Here is a 27,896-nt window from a genome sequence, read left to right as displayed (position 1 = left end):
TACAACAAGGCCGTTAATGTTATCAGTAACACCTGTGCTCGTCCCACAGTGACGAGTGAAAATGTGTGCTGTGGAGAAGGCTGACTGTCAAAGGACACAGATGATCTGAAGGTGCTGGGTGGTGTCAGGGCCAGATGTAACAGCATAATGGGATGTAATTATATTCATAAAAGGTCAAACAATTTTGCCAGTGATGACTAATCCTTAAACCTTTTAACTATAAAGCACTTTTTCAGAAAACACTGTGAAAACACAGTTTTACCATGTTTTTCCTGGAGGTTCACTAATGTGCATTGACCATAAGAATCAGATGTTAAAATCCTATTTTGATGGGTTGACTGATTAAAATATTCTTTACAGTAAAAAAGAAAAATGCTTTAGAAACTTATTCATAAACATAAATTTACTAACACTTTTTATATTATTCAGAATGGTAGAGATTTGTACAATGATGAGTGAAAACAAACGTGCACCTGGTCTTGGTGGATGACGTTGGTGCTTTTTTTTTTTTTTTAGAATATGACAGTTTCATTAAGATAAATGATCTGAGCTGCTCAGTCAGACAGTTCACCTCTGCTTCTATTAATCTTGTGAAAGACTCTGACTCAAACAAGGATTGCAGCTATTCTACCACCTGTAACAATAGATAACATCAAAATCATTTACAAGAAATGTGAAAATCAAATCGTTAAAGGTGCAGTGACTAAAGAGCGACATCCAGCACTGCTACTGAGGAAAGGTATTATAGAGTAATACCTTAGAGAGTAACCATTATAGAGATAATACATCAGAGTATCAGAAGAATTCCTATATAAACATGTCAATTCAGATTGTTATTTACGTGTGTTTCGCAAAAATAGCATTGTATCTTTTGAACATTTATTTTGAAAAGACCTTCAGGACAAGAATGCTGCATTTCTGTTTGACAACCTGTTTATTTTGCCAAAATCTTATAAACACAAGTGCAGATTTTTCAAATGTTCACCTCCTTTCCGGCACATTCTGGTGAACTTTTGTTGTTATTCCAGCTCTCTTGAATGTATGGAGGTAAAGTGTGGAGTGTGCATGTTGCTGGAACCTTTTATTTTTTTCATTTCTTGCATTGATGGGTGTGTGTGCGTGTGTGTCTGTTCTGTTGGAGCTGTGTTTGTTTTTTTACGCATCTCAAAACACCAATATTACAAACTCATGCTCTGCAGCCAAACGTTGTTCAAACCCACAGAACTTTATTTTAAATTCTAGTGGAGATCCCAAAGTTTCCAAAGACACCAAAATATCATGTCAGGGTAAATGTGATGATTGTTCCAACCTGAAAATTACTTAACTGGAAATAAAATGAGGGTTAAAAAAAAACTAAAGAGATAGCACGATATGCCTTGAGTGTTTTTTGTGCGTATGTAGCCTAAAACATTCATTAAGTCTTAATCAGATGCCAAGGTAGGAGTCTGTGAAAGGGGCTTCAGTGAAAGTTGGCAGTGTGAGCAAGTAAAGGGATAAATGTGCAATTAACACAGCAGGAGGAAAAGAAAATACAGTGTTAGGAAACAGGAGATACAGGGTCACCGATACAAAACGGATACTGTTCAGAAAAGCAGAGAGAGATGAGTGAATGATCCTGGTTCACTGTTTTCATCCCTCTTACCCACCACTAGGCGGCAGACAGGAGCAACAGCATGTGAATGAATCAGTATCTGAATGATTTACTTTGTTTATCAATGGCAGCAGCTTCGCTTCTAACAAATGCAAAACGCAAGTGCACAAATTTAAGTAAAGTTGCTGAGTTATTTTAAGTTGTTGAGACTATACCTGGGCTTTTGTTGAGTTAATACATTTTGTAAAAAAAATGTCCTGAGAGAAGTGCTTCAGACTGTACGTGAGTGCCGTGTTTAGGTCATCAGGGAAGAGATGCATTACATAAAATGTTCTATAATTGACTTTGACAAACAAGAGTGTTTATTTATTCAAAATTACATATTCATCATTCGACTAAATGCCCCCCAGCAAAATTGACTATGAAGAAGTTCTGGTATCGCGCCCCTTTCATGTCACCAGGTTTAAACTTAATTGATGTATTGTGCAATAAAAATATGTAACTTAAACTTCCAAAACAAAATCACACTCAGAGCACACCTGGCTGCACTAATGAGAAAATACAGAATATGAAGAATCTGCTGCTGAATTCAAGTCAAAACCGGAAACATTACTTTTGTGACAAATTGGTAAAACTAACGTGTGTTTGTGAGATATTTATGGCCCCAAAATTTTGTTCAGCTTCACTGAGAGTTGATAACAGTTGTATTTCTTCTGTGGCGGGTCCAATGCCACATTCATGTCATTTAAAAGTCAGAGTAATCACTAGTTTACGCCTTGTAAACAACATTCATGGCAACAGCCAAGCGATAATTACTACTGGGAAACTTGGACTCTTCTGATAGCTATGACTCCAACTTTTTAACACGGACGTGCCTAAAACCAAACATGGACAACTCACGTCAGGTGAAGTCCAATGTTAATGTCATTAGACCCAAATTTAATGGAGTGGAGTGTTATATTGTCAATGCACTGTATTACTGTTTCAACTCTCACAAGATGAATTCTGCCACCACACAACAATCTCGATTTCACTCTACTATCCATCCCACATGGTGTGAACGTGGCATAATGAAAAATGCTACTGAGTTGCATTATGGGAAATGTAGGATCCAGCATTTAAGGGGATTGAACCCACGACCGAGTGTAAAACTATCTCGGCTTCTGTTGCTTCTGTTATGAGATATCATCATTTCTGGCAGCGTAGAACTTCTCTCACTTGGTGAAAAGAACTACACAAGTTACCCCAAATTTAGTCTATTTAAATTATGGGACTACAAGACTACAAGAACAGTAACAGTGTGTTATAACAATGGCATAATACTAGACAAAAAAAAAAAAAGTTGAAAGATTTGAAAGATATTCAGTATTTATCAAACCATGTTTTCACTTTTCTTCTTTCTGTGTAAATGCTGTAACCTTTGCCTTCCTCTGCACTACAGAACACTGTACTGAAAGGTGCTAAGTAATCAATGGTAATTATAAGATAAACAATCACAGATGCTGGCCTGATGATTTGATTTTCATTTGAAAAAGTGATAGTTATTTTTCTGGTTCATGAAAAACTCACCCGCTAAAGTTAAAGTGAGGAAAAGGAGCCTTTCCTTTTCGCAGTACGGGAAGATGTACGTCAACATTTCATCAACAGCGCTCCGTGGAAGCGATCGCTATAGCTACAAGAAATTTCAAAGCTAATTTTTTGGCAATATAAGAAGTCTCTCACATTTGTCTGATGACGAAAAAACAAACACAAAAAGACACTTTTTAAAATATTAAAGGATCCCTTTATCAAGTCAGGATGTGTTGTTGACTTGGCAGAATAAAACATAAAGCAGATAATAGTCCAAAGCATCTTAAGTGCAGAGGTTAAAACTTATTTTAACTTATTAACTGGTTTACACCGGACTGGCACAGCGCATTTAAAACACAGCATAGATTAACAAAAATACACTTGAACAAAGTTTGACCGACCAAACGTCTGTGGACAGTTCCTCCGGGCAGTGATCCCCTGTCTGCGTCTGCGTGTGTCGAGTCCATTCCCTCATGTCCTCTCTCAGACCTGAGGGCAGCTGGTGTTGCCGATTGGTGAGTTGTATGTCTGAAATAAACGGCTACGATACAAACAGGGACAAACTAAAGAGGGACTTGACTGCGGAGCTGTTATGCTAAAGTTTAAAACTGTTAAAAATCCAGATGGAGACGTTGGGAACCACTCGCACGGGGAGGTCAGTCTGATGGGAGTCCGATCCAGAACGGTCTGGTCTGTAACATGGGACAGTCTGATGACACACTGGTGTAAAGCGTTAAGAACAGACATGATGGTCGCGTCTCTGTCGGAGAGCTGAGACAGGTAGGTAGGCTGTGTGTGGGGCTGAGGGGGAGAAGGGTGCCGTTGATTTCGCTGCTGTGCATCTTCTTTGCCTGTGTCTCTCCTCCCTTCCGTCTAGAACAGCTGGATCATGGACTCCCGAGACTTGCCCACTCCGATCCATTTGACTGAGGAAACAGAGAAGCAGAGGAAAGGCGTTCAACTCTCTTCAGCGGCGGCTGTCGCAGGTCTCAGGTCTGTGTCAGTCAGTACGTGTACATGCAGTAGGGCAGTCATGGTTTACTTGTTTTAATTACGTTAATAATACAAAACCAATCCTGGCTTTTTTTGTTTTGGTGCCTCTGAACTTCTGTTTGAAGATGGGAAAAAGTATTTAATCTGTAATGACCTGTTCAAATTCAAGACCATTCAGAGTGGTTTACTTTGTGGTCCAGCGGAGGGCGTTCCCTAAATGCCCTGTTTCTGCCCTGTTGACCTCAGTAAGATTAACTAAATAAAAATGAAGGACACTAGTGAGCAAAGCCGTGCTGATCAGATCGTCACGACGCTGAAGCATCTGAGAAGCAATGTGAGGAAATATGTTGGACTCTACACCATTAATGGCAAAACTACCAACAAATCAAGTGGCCACACATCAAAAAAATAAATGAATAAAACAGCACTGGTATATGTTATCCAAAAGGTCTCAGAGCTATCAATCCATCAAATAATCTATCAATCAAAGTATCGTACCAGGCACTCCCACGTGCTCCTCAATGAAGCGGACATATTTCTGCGCGTTCTCAGGCAGCTCCGCGAAGCTTCTAGCAGCCGAGGTGTCGCTTTTCCAGCCGGGCAGCGTCTCATACTGGACCTCAACACGCTGCAGTACCTCCTGATTGGCTGGCACAGAATCAATAAGAAGAGGGGTGGGGGGTGGGGGGGTGATATCACACTATTAGCTTTACAGGAGACTGCAATCAGACGGCTGTGACAACAGATCAATATGTTTCTGCCTTAAAATGGAGCTCTCTATAAATAATCACACAGACTGGAGCGAGAGGAGAAGGTGGAAACCGGCCAAACGGAGGTCAGACAATATCCACTGAAGAGATGCATCATCTCCCCTCTTTTTCTTTTTTTTTTTCTACTGCCAGTATCAGTTTAGTTTCTGATTTCAAAGGTCAGTGACAGTGTGAAAAATGGAGAATAGGAAAGAAGACAAAACAGCCTCATGATTATTCTCTTGCTTTGAGCGTTAACACTTACACAAGCAGAAGAACTCATTCACACATCAGCTCACCTGGGAAGTGAGGTATAGTTTGGTTGTCGACTTTGTAGCCTACGCCCACTCTGATCTCTGGGAACACGTCAAGTATGTCAAGTTTGGTGAGCGCTAAACTGAAAGAGAACAGGAACAGTTTTCAACAGCTGAGACGGGTCACAGATTTTTTAGCTCTCTCCTTCTTTCTTTCAAAATGAAGATAGAAGTTGCAAAAGAGTGGCAATATATAATTTATAATATATAAAAAAAGGATATTCAAAAGAAACTTACAATGTTTACTGCAAAAATACAACAACAAACAAACAGTAAAAACACTTCGAAACTCACGCGGTGAAGCCGTTGATCATGTGTGCATATTTGATGAGCACCAGGTCCAGCCAACCACATCGTCTCTTCCTGCCTGTGGTCACGCCCACCTCCTTCCCCCGAGTCTGCAGCAGCTCCCCGATATCCTGCAGACAACAAGTGCAGATTGTTCGTCAGTCTCAGTCCTTGGAGGAGTTTTCTGTAAACGTTTGAAGGAGCAAACCGGCAACAGATGCCAAAAATATTCAGCCATTAAACATCAGCCTCTGTGTTCAGGCCTCAGTTCCAGTCAGGAGCAGGTGTCACAGACAGATTTATTGAGCATAACAAATTAAGTTTACTGTGGCTGGTTGTTGGAGGCAGTGGATCGCAACCTCCTCTGAGTGGCGCTGTTTGAAAACGAAACTACTCAACAAGTCATCACACCATGTTCCTAGCATGAAGACAGTGTGAACCTCACATGGACTTGTTGACAGTATGAGGTGTGGCTGAACAAATGTTCTTGATTTCTCAACTCGAGCTGCAACAATTAGTCAATTAATCGTTTAGTTTATTGACAGGAAGTTAATTGACAACTATTTTGAAAATCAAATCGTCGTTTTGGTCTTTTTTTTTTTTTTAAGCAGAAATACCGAAGATTTGCTTCTCAAATGTGAGAGCTGTAAACTTTTCTGTGTCATACATGACAGAAAACCGAATACCTTTGGATTCTGAACTGTTGATTGGACAAAAAAAGACGTTACCTTGGCCTGTGTGAAGTAATAGTGGGCATTTTAGACTATTTTCTGTATTATATAGACTAAACAGTGAATCAATTAATGGAGAAAATTTTTAACATGACATTATTTTCCACTGAATCCACATCATATGTTCGGTATTTTAAAAACAGGATTTAAGGGTCTTCATTTTAATGTTTAGATGGGTGTAAGTTACTGTGTGTGTATCTTCTTACATTGCTCTGCTCTGAGGGGAACGCTCCAATGCCCACTCTGGTGGTGTACGCCTTGACGACGCCGTAAACTTTGCCGACATTCTGAGGCGGCATGCCAAGACCCGTGCACACCCCGCCCACCGTGCAGTTGGACGATGTCACAAACGGGTACGTCCCTGCAATGACACGGAGAGGGAAGACCGGTCATACCTTTCCTTTTATTAGACACCGCTCGAACAAACATGCAACTGAAAAAAAGAGGAAAAGTGGGAAGATTTGTCTGGAGCAGAGGTTTTCAAAGCTTCACACTGTGGACCCCGCAGAAATCGAGACAACCGCCTCCGACACCCCGTCTGACCCCCATCTCTCCATGTCGATGGGACTTTTACAGCTTCAGTAAAGTAAAAAAAACATGACAGCTACAGCGGGTCAGATCTTTGTTTTTCTTGCATAGAATCAATGTCATTTTAAAAACCACCTTAACTGCCTCCATGAGCTGTGTGAGCGGTCAAATCAGCAGTCCAATTACATGATACCTAACTTCCTGTTGTTTGCCAACACCTGCATGCACCTGTCTCTCTCACCTCACTTAGTATCTTCTCCTCAGCCTGTCCCCTCCAACTCTCTCCATCAGTTTGAAAACTTTTGGTCGAGAGGAAGGAAGCTCATTTATAATCCTCTCAGCTTACTCATCTTTTTTAAATATATTTAATTTCTTTTCACCTGGAGCGGTGTGGGCTTGGCAAGGTGTGGGGTGGTGGTGATGAGTTGTTCCCACACGTCAGATATGTTTGTTTGAGCACTTGTCATTATATAGTTGGTCAACTGGTCCAGCTTCTTCCTTCAATCGTTCCACAATACACCTGATTAGACAAATACCTTTGGATACACTCACTGGTTCAAAACCTGCACCTTCACACAATGAAGTGAAATACCTCGCTGTGAATCTGTGACTGAGCTCGTCTCGCGTAAAATGATAATTGAGCTGCCTGAAAAGAAAGGACACTGCACATCTGACAGAACAATTCGCTCCGAGAAGGTGAAAGCAATTTTAAACTGGTACGCCTTCTGTCTGCTCATACCAGAAGGTGTCCCTGAGGTGATAACCACTTACAGGCTGTCATGAACACTAAATCACCTCTGCCTCAGCTATTCAAACAATGGTGAGCTTTAAAAGTGTGTTTCAACCACTGTAATAAAAAGCAAAAAAAGGAGTGAGTTTCCACACTTAGAAGCTGGAAGCTGCCCACATGCAGATCATCCCAGAGACTGTTGTGTAATCAAAGAAGAACGGGGTTCGATCTCTGCAGCAGCCAGCGTGTCCATCAGCGGCCATGTCTCTTGTCAAAGTGCTCTGTAGCTAAACATCGATGCCCTACATGCTCCTAAACTCCAAATAAGTCCTGATTAAGAGTGATGATACTGATAACGTTAAGGATTTCTAATCAAGAATAGATATAGTCAGTCAGTAAGAGAGATGAACTGTCAGTGTGCAGGACACCAGCAGAGTTATTACATAGCATATAGCATGGTGCTTTGATAATAACCGGTAATGAACCTCGACTGTAATTTAATCTGCTCTGTGCTGTCACTGCTTTCAGTAATGACAGTCCTGGACTGTTACAGTGACACACTACAACGTGTAAAAGATTAGTAAATTTAGTCTGGTGTGTTATTATCTGAGAGGAAAAACACAGCTGTCATGCTTCCATATTTCTGGATTTAATGATGGCTCTGTAATTCTGACTGACTGACTGACTGACTGACTGACTGACTGCTGATAAAGGGTGCCTTCGTGCTCATGCACAGTCAGGTGGCATTGAGTGGTTTCAACTTGTGAGCGTGCACATCAAGCCCAGATGCCAGAGCACGTCAGTAGCAGTTAGCAAACTTACCATCATTCCTAGTCTGAGCTCCAAGCAGGCTTTTGTAAAGAGCATCAGAAAGCTTAAGTGTTTGAGGGTAACATCACAGGGTCACTGTAGATGCACTGAACAGCGCTTTGCAGGTAGAAATGACATTTATTCTCAGGTTAGCAAAGAGATGTTGGCTTAGTATGAGAAGGATAAACTGCAAAATATCCGGAACCAAACATGTTAAGTAGTAAGGCGTGCTTAATTCTGGTGCACATGCGCCCTCTCACGTGCACACACAGCGATGTACTGACCAAAGTCTATGTCCAGCAGCGCTGCGTTGGCTCCCTCCACCAGGATCTTGTTAGGAGGACCATGAAGAGCCTCGTACATGTAGTGCACACCGTCTCTCACCATGGGCTTGATCCGCTCCACATAGTCCTAAAAATCATACAAACATTACTGCAAAGAGACTATTATGATGTTGAATGACAAATATATATATATACATATATGTGAGAAATATTTTTCTGTTACATTTTTCTTACCTTTAATTTGATCAGCTCTCCCTCTATGTCAATCTCCAGAGTGGGGTACATAGCTTTGTACTGCTGGGCCAAGACTTTATACCTGTAACAGGTGACATTGATCAGTCCTCTCACTGTTATTTACTGCACCAGCTGGGCTGTTATGATATCATTCTACATCATGTTGCAATGAGATTATAAACACAGGAGGCACACAAACAACATCTCGTGCCATTTCTTAGAGATTCACTGGCCCATATCAACCACAAGTGCCAGGAATTAAACCCTGGAACAAATTGGCCCTTATTTACTACTGCAAGGTGGTGTTTGGTTTGAGAAGTCAGTCAAGTTCCATCCTGGTATTTCCTAAGGAAACAGAAAGCTCTTCCCCTGGAGCAGACAGGAACTGCACCCTAAGAATCACGTTCAGACCGACGTCAGGCCTGCGATGTGGAAGAGGTGAGTAGTGTTATTCAACAAGTTTCTTAGTAAACTGCACAGTCCAAGTCACTGTGTAGTGTACGTGCATCTAAGAGTGAGTTTTGTCTTTATCATCAGTTTTGGTGTTTTGACATTTTAAGGACTGACTGAACTATTAATGTAGATAATAAAAGGTGTTTCCAGTGCTGCTCTCGCCTCAATGTCTGCACCTCTTTCTTTGCTGTGTATTACAGTCTCCACGCCTGATAGGAACTTTACTCATGCTGTGAAGATGTTTAGGTTATAGTTGGTTCAAGTTCTTTTCTCTGTGTAAGAAATGTTTAGCAGCTGGTTTATGGTGCAGTTTTAATTGCCACTGCCACACACGTGCCTCCTTTGGTCTACAGGTTTTCCATTGTTTCCTTTAGCAGCACATAACACAGGAGAGTATGCTGATTGGTGGCATTTCATCAGTAAATGTACTGAACCATAATTTACTCAAGTCTCATCTCTGACCGGATGCCTGTGGTGATTCACCTGTTTTGAATCAGATGGCCTTACATAGTGGAATAATTCACAGCAGTCATTCATTTGAATGAGGCCAGTCTGGCGACGCAGCGGGGATGTCAGAGCGGAGGGCTCCGGCAAAAAAACAAAACAAAAACAAAACAAAAAACACACACAGGTCTGCAACATGACATTATCTGGTAAGACTTTGAGTATTACAAAGTGTTGCTCAGTGTGTTGGCATCTGATAAACCTTTAAATTCACCAATCTGTTACTCAAACTGGAACTTCTTGGCTCGTATTTCGTAGGGCTGTTTTCGGTCTGAACACCTCAGAGCTAAGAGCTGAGTTCTTCTGGACAAAATGCCGGTAAAGTTCCTGAGTTCAAAGAAAAGTTCCTTTGCTTAAAACAGGCAATAAAACTTGAGATAGGAATGTGAAGGTCGAAATTCAGGCACAGCTTCTGCGTTCCTCTGTTCAAGGAAAAGTTTCACTGATCGAAAGGGGCATGGTAAGACATATAAAAAAAAATTACATTATACACAGACTTTAATTAATCAGATGCAGATTTCATTAGAACTCCCGACATATAATCTTGTGCTACTGGAACAGACCTTTCAGAGAACTGAGTGAAGTCAGCCAGCAGGTCACATATCCTGAGACCGCTACGCGCAGCCTTGGCCGAGTACACCGGACCAATCCCCTTCTTCGTTGTCCCGAGACTGCGCAGGGAAAAAACAAAAATAGACGTAGCATCAGCATGTGATCTCAATCTACAACACATCTTTTTACAGTTTCAAGGTTCATCACGTCATCCACCTTAATTATTGTGAAACTTTTGAACACCTCCAGATGACAGTAATTACCCAGGAGTTTTAACTTGAAGGAAAAGCAGAGTCTTACAGAACCAAAAAGCTCATGTAAGTGTTGTGGAGCTGTGATTTGACTGTAAGAGGTTACAGCAGGCATTACATCCACCTTCTCACATCACCGAAATGGGTGCATATTATATTAAATTACTGTTAAACTGGACAGAGCTGTTAACTGAGCAGTGTGTGCAAACAAGTGACAGAGAAACTTATCTGAAGAGCCGGATGCTGATACTCAACACTGTCACTGTCACCTTTTCTTTATGGCCTTGACACTAAAAGTCTTCACACTGATATATCACTTGAAACTCAGTCGACTTTTTATGGACACAGTATTGTCCCTTCATGTAACAGAGACGGACTACTCAAATAACACGCTAGAGTAGTTAACCATTTACATATGACACAGTCAACGTGCACCTCCTGTAACTCGGCCTATTCAAAGGAAGCCTGGCGCAGCAAAATATGCTCAACCCCACATGCAAACTACAGAATGTAAAAAGTCCTGCATTCAGATATTGACTTTAGTATAAGTTAAGGGAACCTACATTGTATTCTGTAAGCAGCTGTGTGTGTTTTTCATGTAGAGTACAACTTTCAGATAAATGTAGTAAAGAACAATCATTTCCTCTGACGTGTAGTGGAACAGAAGTATGAAGAAGAATGAAATAGAAACTGCATCATACTTCAAACATCATTACACTTTGTCACAGAAGGAATGGATCCACAGACACAAATATACACATATGAAATATAATATACAGAGTGTCTTTAAAATGAACATACATGATTTCCTTTCAGAAATGACACTGATCTCAGGGCAGAGATGGAATCAATTGATTATGTCTTTAATAATAATATAACTTATAAAATGAACATATTGTCCATCAGACTTGAGTGAATAAAAGCCTCTGTGTATGTGTTATGTTTCTACTATAAGAATGGGTGCTATGAATGACCTGAGTGATGCATCAACTGACATGAGCTGGTTTCAATTGTTCTGTGAGTGTGACCAATTATTTTTGAGTTTTGAACCTTTTTGTAAATGGTACATTCAAGTTTGAACATTAAAGTCAGCGCTTGCAAAATGATCATTTTTAAATCTGCACACTCTGATTTTCAAGTTTGTACAGTGAATTTTATCATTTGTATTTACATCACACTAAACACTGAAGCGTTCCTCGGTAAATGCTCATTTCATTTGGTTCTGTAAAACCCATTTATCTTCTGGCGAGCAGCTTTTTTTTCACAGTTTATAAAATAAAACCTTCACGTCGGAACTCAACGCACAAACTTGTAAAATAGAGTTTACAGGAAGACACCAAAATATTTACACTTTAATTACGCCCGAAAGCTGTTAACCGGTACAGAGTTAGCAGGTACAAGCTTTAATGTACAAGTTTACAAAACTAAGATCACTACATTTTCAAGCACTGATATTATATTCCATAAATCTGGACTCCAGTGTGACTAAACTCTGCTCTGACTTCCAGCAGCAGGACTGCAAATCCCCCAGCCTGTGGAGCAATCTGCTGAAAGCTTATAATGACTCTGCCATTAAGGCACCCTGGGGAAAATGCATTCTCTCTGTCTCTCTAACACACGCATGCACACACACACACACACACACGCAGACGCACACATACACAGTACCTGGCTGGGTGTTTGGGGCTTTGGTTGCTGAGCTGGTAAAGACAACCCAGCTTTGAACAGGGATACACTCGGTCTCTCTTGAGCTTAATATTCTGAACGCTCCTCAGACTCGGCTTAACATTCCTCACATATGGTAACGGTTCACTGCCTGAGCGAATAATGTACCGGAACAAAATTTTGCTTTGAAATGGTGTGGAATACAACAGAATATAGAGTATACCTGGATTTACTACTGGAAACACTTGTGTCTTTGTGAAGAGGCTAAAAATCTAGTTGATTTTGTTCATAACCTCCATCTGCTCGAGGGCTGATACACTCTGTTTGCCCTCTGACCTCTCTGAGGACGCCTCCAGGCAGAGCAGTGTTCAGATTACATGCTTGTGTGTCACTGTGGAAAGACATTCATGTACAGTGGGGTCCAAAAGTCTCAGAGACCGGCCACCAGAGGACTTGTTGTTTACTGGATTTGTTTTGAACCAATAACGGAATCATACAGTAAAGTGTAAAAGGTGCAGAACTTAACTCAGATTAGCATTTTTCAAACCTGCTGAAACAAGCTGATATTGTGAGTTGATATAGTGAACTTTTTTTGCAAACTGTTGTTTATTTACACATCCAACCGCTACAGAGCAACATTATCATTCATTTGGAGTTGTGTTTCCGTTCACCTGGTGAAAGCAAGTCCAATATTCACTCTCCTTTTACCTCTTAATCATTATATTAAGATTTTTTTAACTCTTAATTATATTCAACAACAAGTTGCTAAGCTGAAATGACAATTATTGCATTTGCATACAACCTTTATTATATGTTAATTGTCCAGCTTTAGTGTATAATATATGGCACAGTGCTGTTGTAACATGGCCTCTGTGACTGTAAGTAGTAACATCACAGCATGAACGCTTTAATAATGCAAAATCAAAGCAGAGCAACGGAAGAAATGATCTAATTTCTTCATCCATGACCTGCTTCATTCTTTGGAGTTTTGTTCACAAACACAAACTAAATATTTGATCATTATCAAAAGGTGTTTGCACATCATTGGAAGTTGAAGAGGGCGTTGGAGGTGACTCACATGAATCAAGATCCAGGAAAATGACTCAACCCTTCTTTTCCCCAGAAAGATGCAACAACTGATCTGATCTCTGTGTGTGTGTGTGTGTGTGTGTGTGTGTGTGTGTGTGTGTGTGTGTGTGTGTGTGTGTGTGTGTGTGTGTTGCAGCCATTTTTAAAGCAACAGGTTTCTTACTTCTTGCCTGCTTGCTCTTGCCTCTGCTGTTCCTGAACGCCATCAACCGCTTGGTGGAAGTCAAACACTGCGGAGGAGGGAGAGAGGGGACACACACTCTCACACACCTCAGAGAAAGCAGGGCTCACACATCCACGCGCACACACATTTTTGCATGCGTCCATTCAAACATTCACACACAGATTTAAAAAAAAAAAAAAAAAAAAAAAGTCCAGGGGTGGATCTGGGAGCACTTACCAATATGTGCTCTGTCTGAGATGATCAACCTCTTCTCCCAGCCCTTTAGACCTACACACACACAAATACACTTTAAGTCTCCGTGCTGCACCTGAAAGCACAGTCATATGATGTTTTATGAAGTGTGTGTTTAAAAAACTGCACATCACTCACTTTTTCCTTTGCGCTCATTCTTTTCTGCCTCTTCAAACAGGCCGGGAAGGTGGATCACGACACCATTGCCTGAGGTAAAAAATAAATAAAACTGAAGAACACTGATCATAAATAATACTCAATAATTGAACATAATTTACACAGCTTTCTGGTTTGTAACCCCCTAACAACATCTACTTAAGAGCTCTCCTCAAGGATTATAGACGTGCATCAATGAGCTGTGAGCAGTTCCACCAAAGAAATAGTCTTTATATTCTTTATATCCTGTTGGGCCAATCAGTCTCTACATAATCTTCATATTTTAGACATTAATCGTTTGTATATAAAATCTTACAAAGTAACCAGTAACTATCGCTGTCGGATAAATGAAGTGGAGTAAAAGGTTTTAGCTGGAAACTGAGTTTATTCTTGTCCAATTTGTAGTTATATTCATTTTTTTCAATTAATTGATTAGTCGATTGATATAAAAATAATTGGCAACTATTTAGATAATTGTTTCAGCGACCTTTCAAGCAAAAATACTGAAAATTGCCAAATATTCTCTGGAATAAGAGGATTTGCTGTTTTTCTTTGTCTTATATCCTTGTAAACTGAGCATATCTGTGGTTCGGACATTTGATTGATGCATTATTTCTCTATCTTTTGATGTGTCAGAGATTAAGAGAGACTCAATCAAAAAAGTACTCGGCAGATTAATCAATAACGAAAATAATCATAAATCAGTGGAATTTCCATAATAAAACTATGATGCCATTTTGTGACTTTTTAGTAACGATGTGTCAAAACGAGACAGAAAAAGGCTTCTGTCCTTTGTTCCAACTCTCACACTGTCGCTCGGGCGCTGTAACTCTGCTGGACAGATCCGAGCCGTTCATGAGAGTATTCACACAGCTGGCATAATTATCTTTTTAATTGGGTTGCATTTAGTGGAGGAGGTGTGGTAATTACTTTGATCAAATTAAATTAAATTAAGAAATGTGGAAAAAGACTTTAAAGAAAAAAAACCCAACAACAAACCCTGTGTCAATGGCACTGTAGGAGTGAATGTGGGAGATACAGATATAAGAGCAGAGCACAGCGCTGGAGGACATGAATGTGCTTTTACACACCGGGAGAGGAGTGATGGTGTAATAAACAGAAACACGTTTGCCCTCTGGCTCAATAAATTAACATGAATGCAAATGATCAACGTTTGTCTGTTCTTCTGTCTAACTGAAAAACATATTTATCAATAGGACTACCAAGTAATATGAATTATACTAAATGCTTACCTGTTGCTGCAAAAGCAATCTAGATTTTCTTTGCTAAATGACAAAAGATGTCTAAATGACTGACTGCAGGTCAGGGTTTGTATCACGTTATCTTTCTATTCCTTCGTGGCACTTGTCCATATTAGCAAAATAAAACATAAAACTTAAAATAAAAAGTGAATCTGAAACCAGTGCACTGACTTGAGAGAGTTCTTTGGCACAGCAGTGCTTTGAGCTAAATGCTCACGTCAGCATGCTAACACGTTAACAGTGATGATGCTAACATACTGATGCTAAGCAGGTATAACGTTTAAATAGAAGACGATTACCGCAATCCACAGTGGATTACCACCAGGTGTGGGATGCACCATATATATATATATATATATACACAAGAGTGGATCTGACACATGTGCTTGAGAAAGACTAGGTGTGGTTGAAGTGTTGGTAATAAAAACATTGGCGCTTAGTGTGCCGCCATGTTTTCCTCAGTATGTGTCGCCGCCAGCACCTTTTGTGTGCAGACGTTTAATTAGTGTGTTTGTAATATTTGTCCTATTTCTCTCTTCAAATAGATTAATAAGTAAAAATAAAACTATGAAAATAATAATGCAAAGTACAAAAAACACCATTGATCCAAGTGCAGGTCACATTTGATGCACTCTGCTGCACATCCGTGTTTGAGCCTGAAGAGGAACATTAATGTGCCACATCTCAAAGACGAAAAAGCAGAAACATGATTAAGTATCGACGGATCATACGGCTATAGAGTGCATGCAGATGTGTGGAGGGATAGAAGCCAGAAAGAAAGAGTAAGGCACCATTAGCTAATGAAGTTACTGCAGATGAGTGGATGTGGCGTAGCCTGCAGTCTGGCTCTGAGTCAAGCTGATCACACTCACTGTAGCAGCCGCCAAAATGGAGGCTGTAAGAGAGATGACGAGCGCCAAGCTAAAAGAAATCTCGATCAGTTCATCAAGGAAATAGGAAGGAAAGATGGCCTTGGAACAGTGTATCAATGTGTGTGTGTGTGTGTGTGTGTGTGTGTGTGTGTGTGTGTGTGGATCTAACAAATGCGAGAGTGAATTGAAGTGTTTCTGCGTGCTTGCATCCGTGCGCATTACACACCAATGAAGGCAGTGACCTTGGGGTTGATGATGCCGCTGGGGAGGAGGTGAAAGTCGTACTCCACCGAGTCGACCACCACCGTGTGTCCTGCGTTGTTGCCGCCCTGCAGAGGTGAGACAGAGAGCGATGAGAAGAGACAAACACACACAGGAACGCAGAGAGGCGTGAGACCAATGTGGGCTCTGCAACTTTGTTTGGCGGAGCTGCACGACAGGCTGAATAGTTTGGCGAGTAGCAACAAGCAGATATACAAACCTCTGGCTACTGTCTGTTAGTTGTGTATGTCTGCTGCTCGGCGCTGTTGCTTAGGGACTCCTGCTCACTGTGCACTCTCATCGCAAGTAAAGGTCCTGCTCAAGTGTAAACTAACTATCAACTGTTGTCAGCAGAGGAAAAGTCAAAGTGAAAAGTGAAAAATCACTTTAGTAATCTTTTAAGTTAAAATGCTGAGTTCCACAACTGGTTCCAGATTATCAAACCCTTTGTCACGCATGATAATAAACTGAATGTCTTTTTTGGTTGAACAAAAGAAGACATCTGAAGACGTCACCTTGAGCTGGGAAAATTATATTTTTAGCAATTTTCATGTTTTTATAGACAAAACCATTAATGGATTCATTGAGTGAACAACTGGAAGATTAATCAATGATGAAACTAAGTGTTAGTTGCAGCCAAAGTCCTTATGGCGTCTCTGTTACAGCCCACATCATGAATTTATTCCAGTGTTTCTCCAGGACGATCACATTTTCATGCTTCTTAATTAGGGGAGTCAAGCACAAAGTTTGAGTCAATGTAATACCATTTCTGTGTAATAACCAGCCAAACAACTGCACAGGCTTCACATTAGTTTAGTTTCAACAGGAGAACATGTGCGCTGCTCACTGGGAACAAAGTTTTCAAACAGGCAAAGACTAAGGGACTGTATTTAACTCCGACAATATGTGTTTACTGGGTGCTAATGGGGATGCTGCATACAGGCCTGCGCATGATTTAGCACAGCTGACAGTGACAGATAAAAATGCAAAAGTGGGGCCTAGAGAGGGAATGAGTTCTCAGATGAGCGCCCTGCTTTGTTCCTGTTGACGTTCTGCTTTAGGTTTCAGAGTCACAGAGTTTACACTCTGCAGCTCAGGAACATTCAAACATCCAGATGGAAAAGAGGATGATATGGAAAACTGAGATGAGAAAGGAAAGGACAGATGGGCGAAGGAAAGTATTTCAAGTATAATTTTTTTTTGTTGCTATGATGATAACGCAGCAGCAGATCCACTCATGCCTCAGCAGCTTGCGTCACTGCTCACTACCTGAGGTGCCAATTCAACAAGTCTGTCCTGTGACCAGGATGCGTTCCTAATGCTGTAGCCTGAGGATATAAATCAAGCCTAGCATGTGCTTCGACCACAAGGGGGTTATTCCTGGACACAGCAGTACCCTGAAGGTGGAGAGGGGGGAACAGATGGGGGGGTTGGTGGGTGGGGGGCAGATGCCTATCCTTTTTAGATATTTTTACGATCCATCCCATCCCCCACAGAAACTAACTCCAGCTCTCATACAGTCCCATGATCGGCCTCTTATTCCCATCACGAGAAACTCAACTTCTGATACTCAATCGCCTGCTCTTGTACTGTGGCTTGTGCACTGCTATGGCAGCAATGACAATCCACTGCGTTGATGGGATTGCAATAAGTGGGCAGAGATACCGCACCGAAGGGTCTGGTATGAAATCTGAATGACAGGCTGATGAAAGTTTATCTAGTAGATCTTAAAGGATCAAGACGTGCTACCTGATCTGGACCTGTGACCCTTCTCCTGCCCAGGGATCAACATGGGTCTGACATTGGTATGAAAGGGAAGACATGGTTTACAGTTGTGGCTGAAAATATCCCAGTCATTAGAATTACTTAACTAATTAGCTGATCCAGAGAAAATCATTAATAATCATTACCCTCGGCTCTGTGGAGCTTCATTGCGGCGTTCAGCACGTTGTTTTGGTTTCACAGCTCGTCACGTCACTTGCTCTGGTTCCCTCTCACACACCTCTCAAGTGCTGTTGATGTTTAGAGTGAAAAAGCTCTGTAACCCTGCTCAGCAGCGCACAGCAGACAGACACAGTTAGCAACCAGCAGGTGAGACAGCAGCTAAAGACACAGAAATTCTCCTCAGCCGTTAGTGGAAACCAAAACAGAGACGGTAGGAGACTAACATTCAACAGGTGGCCAGAAACATGGAGTGAACGATGATGATGCTGGGTGTTTAAACAGGCAACTGGTGTGGTGATGAAAACATGAAAATAAGGTGATGATAAGTCGGATGTTGTGATTACAGATTGCTTCCGCTGTCCCTGAGACAAAGTAAAAATACCATACGAGGGTTACTATAGTGATTTAATATTGTCCTTTGAACACCTTTGTGCTTATTGATCATCAGACAGGAGAGACACAAGACATTTCCACATGTCACAGTAGGAAAAGCACAGGTGTAAATAATAAAATGAATGATGGCTGAACTCCATTTAGCCGCTCTTGGTACTGGACGTACTGGCTCGTCGTCACGGCGCGCTGCGGCACTAGAATAGAACAGAGACCTCGTTAATGACATTAGCAACACCTGTGCTTCTCCTAATATGACGAGTCCAAATGTCTGCTGTGAAAACAAAAGGCCCATTAAACAACGTGACAACCTCACTCTGAGCTTTGAGAGCTTGTGATGGCCAGTGAATACTAATGTTTAATAAATAGATTAATACGTGATGAACCAATTGTTAGTTGCAGCCCCAGGTAGTTTAATAACGGGATGTTATATGATTACTTGTAATAACCTGTAGTTAATAATGGTGATTACTTGCAGATTTAAACTGTAACTCATACTTAAAAGCTTTTTTATTTAGTCTTATTTTAAAATAAATTGCATGTTTTATTGACTGTTACTCTATGGTTTGATCTTTTTTTTAAGTAACTCTTGTTGTGGTTGATTTTTGTTTTGTCCCTTGTGTTCTCTATTGTTTATTTTCAGCTTGTTCTTGTGAATGTTTTATTTCCTTTGGGAAAACTGGATTGTATCTTGATATAACACATCTGCATCCAAAAAGGGAAACCAATAATTATTTTAATTATAAATGTAATTTCCTGATCTTGATTAATTGCTTTATCCGTAAAATGTCACAAATCAGTGTATCACAAAGAAAAGCATAAATTCCTCACATTTGTTTGGTGTTTTTGCTCAACAGGAAAAGAAATGGTTTAATAAACTAATCATTGCAGCTCTATTCACCATGTAGATGTACAACTACAATTCATTACAGACCTTTCTTTCTAGACTGAATGTCTGTTCATTATCCGGTATCAAACACATGTTTTGTGTATAACACTGTGTCTCTGAGCAGCAGGGCTCCATGGTGAAAACAGAAACCGCCTCCTCAATAGGTTCAAGGTCTCAAGTTCAAGCCCTGATATACGGTGGCAACCACAACCTCTTTACTCCAAAAGAAACTGAAGCGTCTTTTGTGTTTTCTCTGTCATTTCTGGTAGGTTGAGCTATACCCAGTGTTTCCCACACCGTTGCTTTAGTTATTTTGAGGGGCGGCAAACCCCCTAAAAAATCCAAAAATATAAGAAAACTTAAACAATTTATCTACATTATTTACCTAATATATAAGCACTTGTTTCATGAGTTCAGTGTGAGTGTCTCCTGCATTTTGCTGTCATTTACAGTGACGTTTCTCTCCTCTCCTCCTGCTTTCTGTTTCACTGTGTGTGTGTGTGTGTGTGTGTGTGTGTGACTGTGTGTGTGTGTGTGTGTGTGTGTGTGACTGTGTGTGTGTGTGTGTGTGTGTGTGTGTGTGTGTGTGTGACTGTGTGTGTGTGTGTGTGTGTGTGTGTGACTGTGTGTGTGTGTGTGTGTGTGTGTGTGTGTGTGTGTCTTAGCCCTCCCCGCACACAGAGGAGAGACATGTTGAAAACTCCTTATGTTAAGTGCAGTGAAAGCTTTCCAGCAAGTGTTAGAAATCCCTCTAAAACCCAAGATGGACAGATGTCGACTTCAAGCGTCTGAAAGTCAGGCCAAAATATCAGCGTTCTGCTACTGACGGCAGGGAAGCTTGTGCTGAGACCACCAGCAGCTTTTACAGATAATTAACTGTTAGCGTATTGCATCGTACTTATTCTGCCTAAATAACATAATATATCCTTGACTCGCTTGTCAGTACAGTTACAGTCAGTGCACTTGAAACACGTGTCAGATTTTCACCAAGATATTATATAAGTAGTTTGCCTCAAAGGTTTAAAACTGCCTTTTCAGAAGTAACGCTTACCCCCTTAGCCCTAACCCCCAGAATTCATCCTATGTTTAAAAAATAAATATCAGTCAATATATCGGATTTTTAAACCCTCAAATACTGAAAATCATAATCAGTATTGGCCGGGCTCTGTATCTGCACACTATTAAGTCTTGAAGCATCTTATGAACGCAATATATATTTACAAAAATGTCCGGTGAAGGGGCGAACACTGCAACAACCAAGCCTTGGTTTTAGCAAACATCTCCATAGTAACCCGAGTCCAGTGCCCTGAATGTGTGTGTGGTATAAGTGACTCCAAGAAACCGTATATCATAATCACACAACATGTCCAATAAAGTGTCTCCTGGCAGGCAAATACAAAAAACTGACTAAACCCACAGTGTAAACATGACAGGCCTCCTCACACAGCTACTCCTACAGGCAAGATATAACTTGATGAGCTTGTTTCACAGCGTTCCCGTCTACTTCAGCTGTTCTTCCTGCAGCTTTCAACAAGTTCGATTCAAGACCTTGTTAAGAGCATTATAAATTAAATTTAAGAGCCATTTCTCGTTAAAAAAAAAAAAAGTATGAATGATATGAAGGAAAAGTGGAGTCCCAGAATTACTTGCCAAGTAAATGAATTTATTCACATTCAACATGAACATTTAAGTGTTTGCGTGTGTGTGCATGTTTGCTAGTAGCTTTTTATGGCGGCTGTATGGTTTTTTGACTTCCCATGCGACTCTAACGCCTTTATACCCAAAGTTTCTGCAACAGAGCACTGCTCTCCAGCCAGATCTTGTTGAACATGCACTTCCCCATGTTAGATGAAAGTAGAATTAACAGAAATAATTTTCACTTGTCAGTATTTTTTTGATTAGAGGAGACGCCACATCAGCCCACACACCATATCATAGGGCCAACAGACACAGACATTTCCATCCCCAAATGCCAAATGCCAAAGATAATTTAAAACTGTCTCCTTTACGTAGCTTGTTCACCAAAGCTGATTATTTTTTACATTCATTTATTATTTTGACTCTTAAAATGTCAGAGCATATTAAAAAATACCCATTATACTTTTCCGGAGCTGAAGGCAACATATTCAAATTGCTGTTTTTTTATCCAGCCAACACAAAAATATTCAATTTACTAACAGATATATGATAAAAAACACACTCGAGAAGCTAGAGCTTGAGAATCTTTGCTTAGAAAACCAATTTCTTTTAATCAAATAATTGATTCACCTCTAAAACATTCATTAATCTATCAATAGTAGAGACTGCTGTAACTAACTATGATACTTTTTCAATGCAATAGATTTATTTTAAAAATGATAAATTAATGACAGAGGATAGAAATTTAGAAATGTGTAATTTAAACAAATCTTGTTTATTTTAGGGAACAAACGGCCCATCTCCTTTTACATTTTTGAACATAGTGAAGCATGATATGGATATATGATATTTCTCTATAATGACTATTGACGATCCTGCCATCAGTCTGCTGAGATGTGTTTGCAGCTACACCCCTCGTTCCACTGAAACCCCAGCTCTGTGACTTCGAGGATCTTAGAGGTCTGGACTGTAAGGAACACCGAGCGAGACTGCTGGCAAAGCCTATTTTATAAAAAGATCAACACTATCAGCACTTCACCGCTCACTCACGCAGCAACAAGCCCCCAACTAATGTACACACACACACACACACACACACACTATAATGTATGGAGGGGACGCTGTGCAGGACCACAGGGTATTTTTAAATGTCTCCTGCCTTAAACTGTGGAAACAAGGAAGCTCTGAGGCCCAGGAAAATCTCGGTTATGTCAACTTGTTATTAACAGAGAAAAATAATAGTCCTCTGAACTCCACAGACTGAGAACAAGCAGGTGGACGATTAGAAAGACTGGATGTGTAATTAAGGCAGAGGATAATGAAGGTGATCTTAAAGAGGGCAGAAACTTCGATTAACCAATCTGATCTGTGAAACGTCAAAAATAAGTTAAAAAAACTTCTCAGAGCCCAAAGTGACAGCTTTTAATTGCTTTCTTTGTCTGACCAACACTCCTACCTGCAGATGTAAAAACCTAAAGACATTTCATTTATTCACAGAGTCACTAATCGTTACGGCTCTAGTCTCTTCAGACTGTCTGGAGATGGCCTCGCTCAGATTCCTGCTTTTGTTGACTCCTTTGATCAAAGAGCTTCTGATTTACATAGTAAATCTAAACTGTATTTTATTTAGGCTGTTCACAATTAGAAATTTGATATTTGAGAAGTTTGGCATTTTGGTTTATTAAGACTAAAGGTCAACAGTCATGTCAGGAGCTCTGTGCCGCTGCGCTGCACAGCAGAGATTTACAGACCTGAGTCGACTGACAAACATTAATCTCCAGCTATTTTGACAAACAATTATACGCCATTGATTAATTGTAAATGGTAAGTTTTGAAAAAAAAAAAAAAGCCAAAACTGCTGGTCAAGGTATGGATATCACAAAGGTTAATCAATCTGTCGCACAACTACAATGTAACTCTGACAAAAACATAAAACATATGAAGTAAACTTCGATAGATGCCATTTCTCTAGCGAGTTTCCAAACTTATCGGCTATAACCGATATTTTACAATAACAATGTATTAAATGACACACAGAGAATCATCCACTGAATATGCAGCTCCTCTCAGTTTTGTGGTGAGTTTCCGCTCGTTGTTTACCTCTCCAAATAACTTCACTGTTTTGGTTCACTCTCACTGCTCTCAGAGTCGCTGTTGCTGATTTCAGCTAAAAAGACAGACACAGTCAGAGACCAGCTGGTGAACATAGTGGAGCATTAAGCAGGTAAAGAGCCAGATACTTCCCTTAGGAGTTGGTGGAGACCAAAATAGAGTTACAAAGGAGAGAAAATATCGAGCTTGCATTCATCATGTGACCAGAAACATGACTCCAAATGAATGATAATGTTTCTCTGTAACTGCTGGATGTGCAAATAAACAACTATTGCAGATAAATTAAATTTGATTTTCATACCATGCTGAAATGAATAGAAACCAATGCTTTCCTGTTGACCCAAACTGTAATGTGAATGCAGTAACATTAAGTATTGACAACCTAATGTGCGGTAGAGAGGTCGCCAAAACATTGCAGTCGCCTGCTTTGCTTCAGCACAGATCAGTTTGTTTCCCCAGTCGGGAGAGTCTGTCACTACAGTACACGCACAAACTCTTCAGCAGGCAGCGTCAATAGAAACTACTGAGAGAAGTCTAGGCAACAAAAATAAGAAGTAAGAACACACGGTCAAAGTGACCTCAGCTGAGTTGTTCACAAATGTTTCGTTGCCCAGACATTAACAACTGCCAAAACGTGAGGTTACCATCATTTTAAGTCCAGACAGGTTGAATGAATACACTGTAAACAGTTTTACATCAATTACCAAATATGACCAGTCTTCTACAAGCTGGCTGGACTTCAGCTTTCTTGGAGTAGATGTGGTTTAAGTATGTGGCTCTAGGCCATCACAGCAGATGCTTTTTAAACATTTTAGGCAGTCCACCCTTTACTGCTTTCACTCACTGTCTCACCTTTTCCTGTTCGGGGGGGATGGAGACAGGAATCTTCTCAGTACACTGTGGGAAAAGAGTGGAGAGAGCCACAAGTCCGAGACAACAACTCGTGCTGTTTCAGAGCCTCCAATCCAACCGTTTTTCACAAGGAAACCAAAGTGCAAATTCAACACGAAGCGCCAGGGGTTGAACCACCAAGGCCAGATGAAGAGTTAGTGGAGGGGTCACATGGATATTTATGAAAATCACAACTTGATAAGATAAAATCGTCATGTGTGCTGAAACACTGAAGGTGAATAACAACTCGCCATCAGATGGACATTCACCTACACATCTCTTGATACATATTGCATGTGCCTTACATCCTGGTGTCAGATTGCATTGGCAAGAAGCAACAACTGCTTGTGCACTCTGAAATAGTCAAGTGTATGTTATCAACACGTACCGTATGTACTATGTTGTCATGCTTTGCAACATGCCCCCTCCCAGCCTGTTTGAAATGATAAGGTGGTGTATGTATGGGCCCTCCAAAGCAGGTCATTGTGTATGGTGTACATATATGGGTACGTCCAAGTGCAGCCTGCAGGATCAGGAAACACGACTGGTCAATAATTGGCCGAGCTGAACAGAAGTAGTTGCCACTGACAAACTCAAGCTGGACAATATATTACTCCAAATGTGGTGACATTTTGGTGTGATATTTAAAATAATGTGGAAGTGGACTCCGGGGAAAAATAACAATATTTATTGATGTGGATGTAGAGGACAAGCACAGGCATTCACTAGTTATTTAATTCAGCTACAATATATTTTCAAATTTAATTTAATACATCCCACTCTGATAAGGCACAATTAATTAAAGCTTTATATGCTGTAATTAATGGATTTTTAATGGTTAAAACAGCTTTTACTAATACTTTATAAATGAGTTATAAGTCAGAGCAACTGTTGGGTTGCCAGGTTGTGGAAAATCCTTCTTCAGCACAAAAGTGATGCAACAGAGCCTATTCAAATAACAGAACGGGATTTTTTAACGCTTTATAAACCAGTTATAAGCCATGAATGAGAATAACTTCTGGGTTGCAAAGTTGTATCAAAAATAAAAAGCTTTCGTAAAGAGATTATCAACCATTAATTGCAGTTTATAAACCCTTAAATAAACGGTGCCTTATCAGCGGTGGCAACCTGCACTGGAGCTAATGCAGCCTCTGGCTACTGCAATAACCACAAACCCAGATGGTACAGGATAATATCAATATGACAGTGATTAATTAAACTTATCATGTAAGGAACAGCTCAGCCACAGTGAATAGAAAGCCAATCTGCTGCCAACATTGGTCGAGTCCATCTTTTTGCTAGCGAGGTTAACTGATTTAACGCGCTAATGGTGGCCAGAGAAGCCGGGTCTGAAGTGATGCACCTGGTCACTTCAGTTAGAAAAAGGTACCTTCAGTTACCTTGTCATGTGCACACGACAGGAGACGATTCAACGCAGTTTTTTAGGTGTGAAGAGCTAAGCAGCTAGCAGGAATTCAAGGTGACATTAGCAAAAACACTGGGAACAACACACCGACTGTAGATTTTGGTTAGCTAGCAGACTTGTCATTAGCTATCTGGGTCTAACACCTAAACTTCACACCGGGGAGACGCGGCGTTTTTTTACTGGACGTTACCTGCAGGATTTCCGGTAACTAGCTTAACCGGGGACGGACGCATAACAAGTGAACGCAGCACGAGTGCTAACCAACCTGACATCTGCACACCATATCCGCGTCTTGTGCCAGCAGATCCACAACTTTTCCTTTTCCCTCGTCGCCCCATTGAGCGCCGAGCACCACGGTCACTTTGTTGCCGACGTCCGGTCGAGGTGCCCGTTTCGTTGGGCTGCCGCTGCCGTTCGGGGCCCCGGCGGCTTCCTGACTCCCACTTTCCGACATTTCAGCTGGGTCCCTGACTGACTACACTTGTGCGCCCTTTCGCACGGTGCTGCGATGCTGCACCAACGACAGCTGAGAGGACTGAGGACGCTGAAGTTGGTTTATGGTTCGACAGTTAAGGGAAACAAATGACAACACAGAGTGACCAGTTCTTCCGTTTCTGGTTCTTCCACTTCTTGTTGTGAAAGGGTGTCACACATCCCAGCAAGTACAAAAAGGGCAATTTCACAGTTTCCCCTAGTCCAGACCACATTGGACCAGGTCTAGAACAAAAACTACCTGGCCAAGATTAATCCAGAAATGCTAAACACTGTTTAAAACACAGTTTTTTCAATTTTATTTGTGAAAATAAACTATTTTCCCCATCCAGGCTGTACCACATCAAAAACCACTAAACATAAATTTGTCAAACCTAGACTAGATTAACACAGAATGGCTAAGAACTGTTTAAAACACTATTTAGATTTGAGAAATCTTTATTTTAGTGGTGTGGATGGAGAACACACAGTGAAAGCCGCTGTTGCAGTACTTTCATAAATAAAATAAAAGTTTCACAGATCTAAAGGTGGGTTTCAAACAGTAATTAGGTTTTAATTAGGATGTCTAACACCCTGTCACAACAATAAGTGGATCATAAAACAGAGAATCGGTTTCTCTCTTGTAATTCAAGTTTCTTAACGTTCCCTTTAACTGTCGAATGGTAAACAGACTTCAGAGTCACTGAAGGCGCTTACTCCAAGGCAACGTTAGACGCGAGGAAATACCTCGCGCATGCGTACAAGTGTCTAATATTACTGTCCCCAAATATGAACAGAAACCCCCCCTGAAAGACTTGAGCACCCGCAGGTTAATTAGAATGAGATAAAATGATAAATTCACCACATATGTAATCAATACTGTAATTTTGTGCAGCCGATAGGTTTCTGGAATCAGATAGCAGGTGAATCATCTTGGTCGCTTCTACGATCTCTGAAGACACTCCCACCACTGTGGAGGAGTGCCACAGACAATGACTGTAACATCCAGTATGACATCCAGGGGCCCCAAAAGTCTCAGGTTTACTCCAAATCATTTGTGTCTACATCATTTGATTAAACAAATCTTTTTTTATTTTATTTTTTTTAATGAATTTGCACCACTGAGGTACAATATCAGCTGTGACGGGCCATCTAGCTTGAATAAGTCTATTTATTGATTTAGTTTATACAGTTTATTATATATTTGATTTATATCATGCTGATTTGTTGTTAAATAGTGTTCTATCTAGTTTCAAATCTTTCATTGCTTTTTCCTGTAAAACATGGGAAACCTCCAGGAGTATATATACAATATGTATGTCTGAAATATGTGATAAATGCATTCATCATCATACTCCCGCAAGCCCAAGTGCACATACTCAAATCGCTTTTTCTGTCTGACCAACAGTCAAAAACACAAAGATTTTGAGTTCATTGTCATAGAAAACTGAGAAACTGGCAAATATTAACATTTGAGAAGCTTTTGTCAGAGAGTTTTGAGCATTTTTTCTTAAACTTAAATCTAAACTGGACTTAGATGATTAAGCAATTATTAGAATTGTTTCAATTAACTTTCTGCCAGCCGATTCATTTCAACAACTCTTCATTCTGTTGGTAATTAAATCTTTAATACGTTTTATTTTATAAACTGATCAAAGGTTTTACATGTGAAGTCATGATTCAAACAAATCTCTGTGAAATAAATGTAATGGACTTAAAAGTATTTCACTAGTGCAGTAGAAGTATAAAGCATTCAAGTACCTCAATATTGTACTTGAGTAAATGTACTTAGTTACAATCTGCCACTGGTAATTAACTTGTTCATAGATTCAGT

General features: G+C 40.4%; 1 protein-coding gene across 1 annotated transcript; it reads right to left on the bottom strand.

The window, feature by feature from the left end:
• Positions 1–915: 915 nt before the first annotated feature.
• LOC130181367 (adenylosuccinate synthetase isozyme 2) lies at positions 916–26,127 on the bottom strand. Its single transcript, XM_056395532.1, has 13 exons — positions 25,857–26,127; positions 16,267–16,369; positions 13,889–13,957; positions 13,736–13,786; positions 13,499–13,565; positions 10,342–10,449; positions 8,822–8,903; positions 8,588–8,714; positions 6,442–6,596; positions 5,511–5,635; positions 5,202–5,299; positions 4,652–4,801; positions 916–4,086 (listed from the first exon to the last, which is right to left on the bottom strand). Exons 1-13 carry the CDS (start codon positions 26,043–26,045, stop codon positions 4,034–4,036), a joined length of 1,377 nt encoding a protein of 458 aa, XP_056251507.1. The 5' UTR covers positions 26,046–26,127; the 3' UTR covers positions 916–4,033.
• Positions 26,128–27,896: the final 1,769 nt, after the last annotated feature.

This window comes from Seriola aureovittata, chromosome 14 (genome assembly GCF_021018895.1).
Source record: "Seriola aureovittata isolate HTS-2021-v1 ecotype China chromosome 14, ASM2101889v1, whole genome shotgun sequence".
Lineage (NCBI taxonomy): Eukaryota > Metazoa > Chordata > Actinopteri > Carangiformes > Carangidae > Seriola > Seriola aureovittata.
The sequence above is the reverse complement of the archived record's forward strand: the minus strand, read 5'-3'. Positions and strand labels throughout refer to the sequence as shown.

Bases quoted from the DNA above. Each gene is read 5' to 3' on its own strand.
- LOC130181367 (XM_056395532.1), bottom strand. From the start codon at position 26,045: ATGTCGGAAAGTGGGAGTCAGGAAGCCGCCGGGGCCCCGAACGGCAGC. The intron at 13,958-16,266 runs GTGTGTAATGCG...TTTTTACCTCAG, and splicing joins CAAGGTCACTGCCTTCATTG to GCAATGGTGTCGTGATCCAC. The intron at 13,787-13,888 runs GTGAGTGATGTG...GTGTGTGTGTAG, and splicing joins GAATGAGCGCAAAGGAAAAA to GTCTAAAGGGCTGGGAGAAG.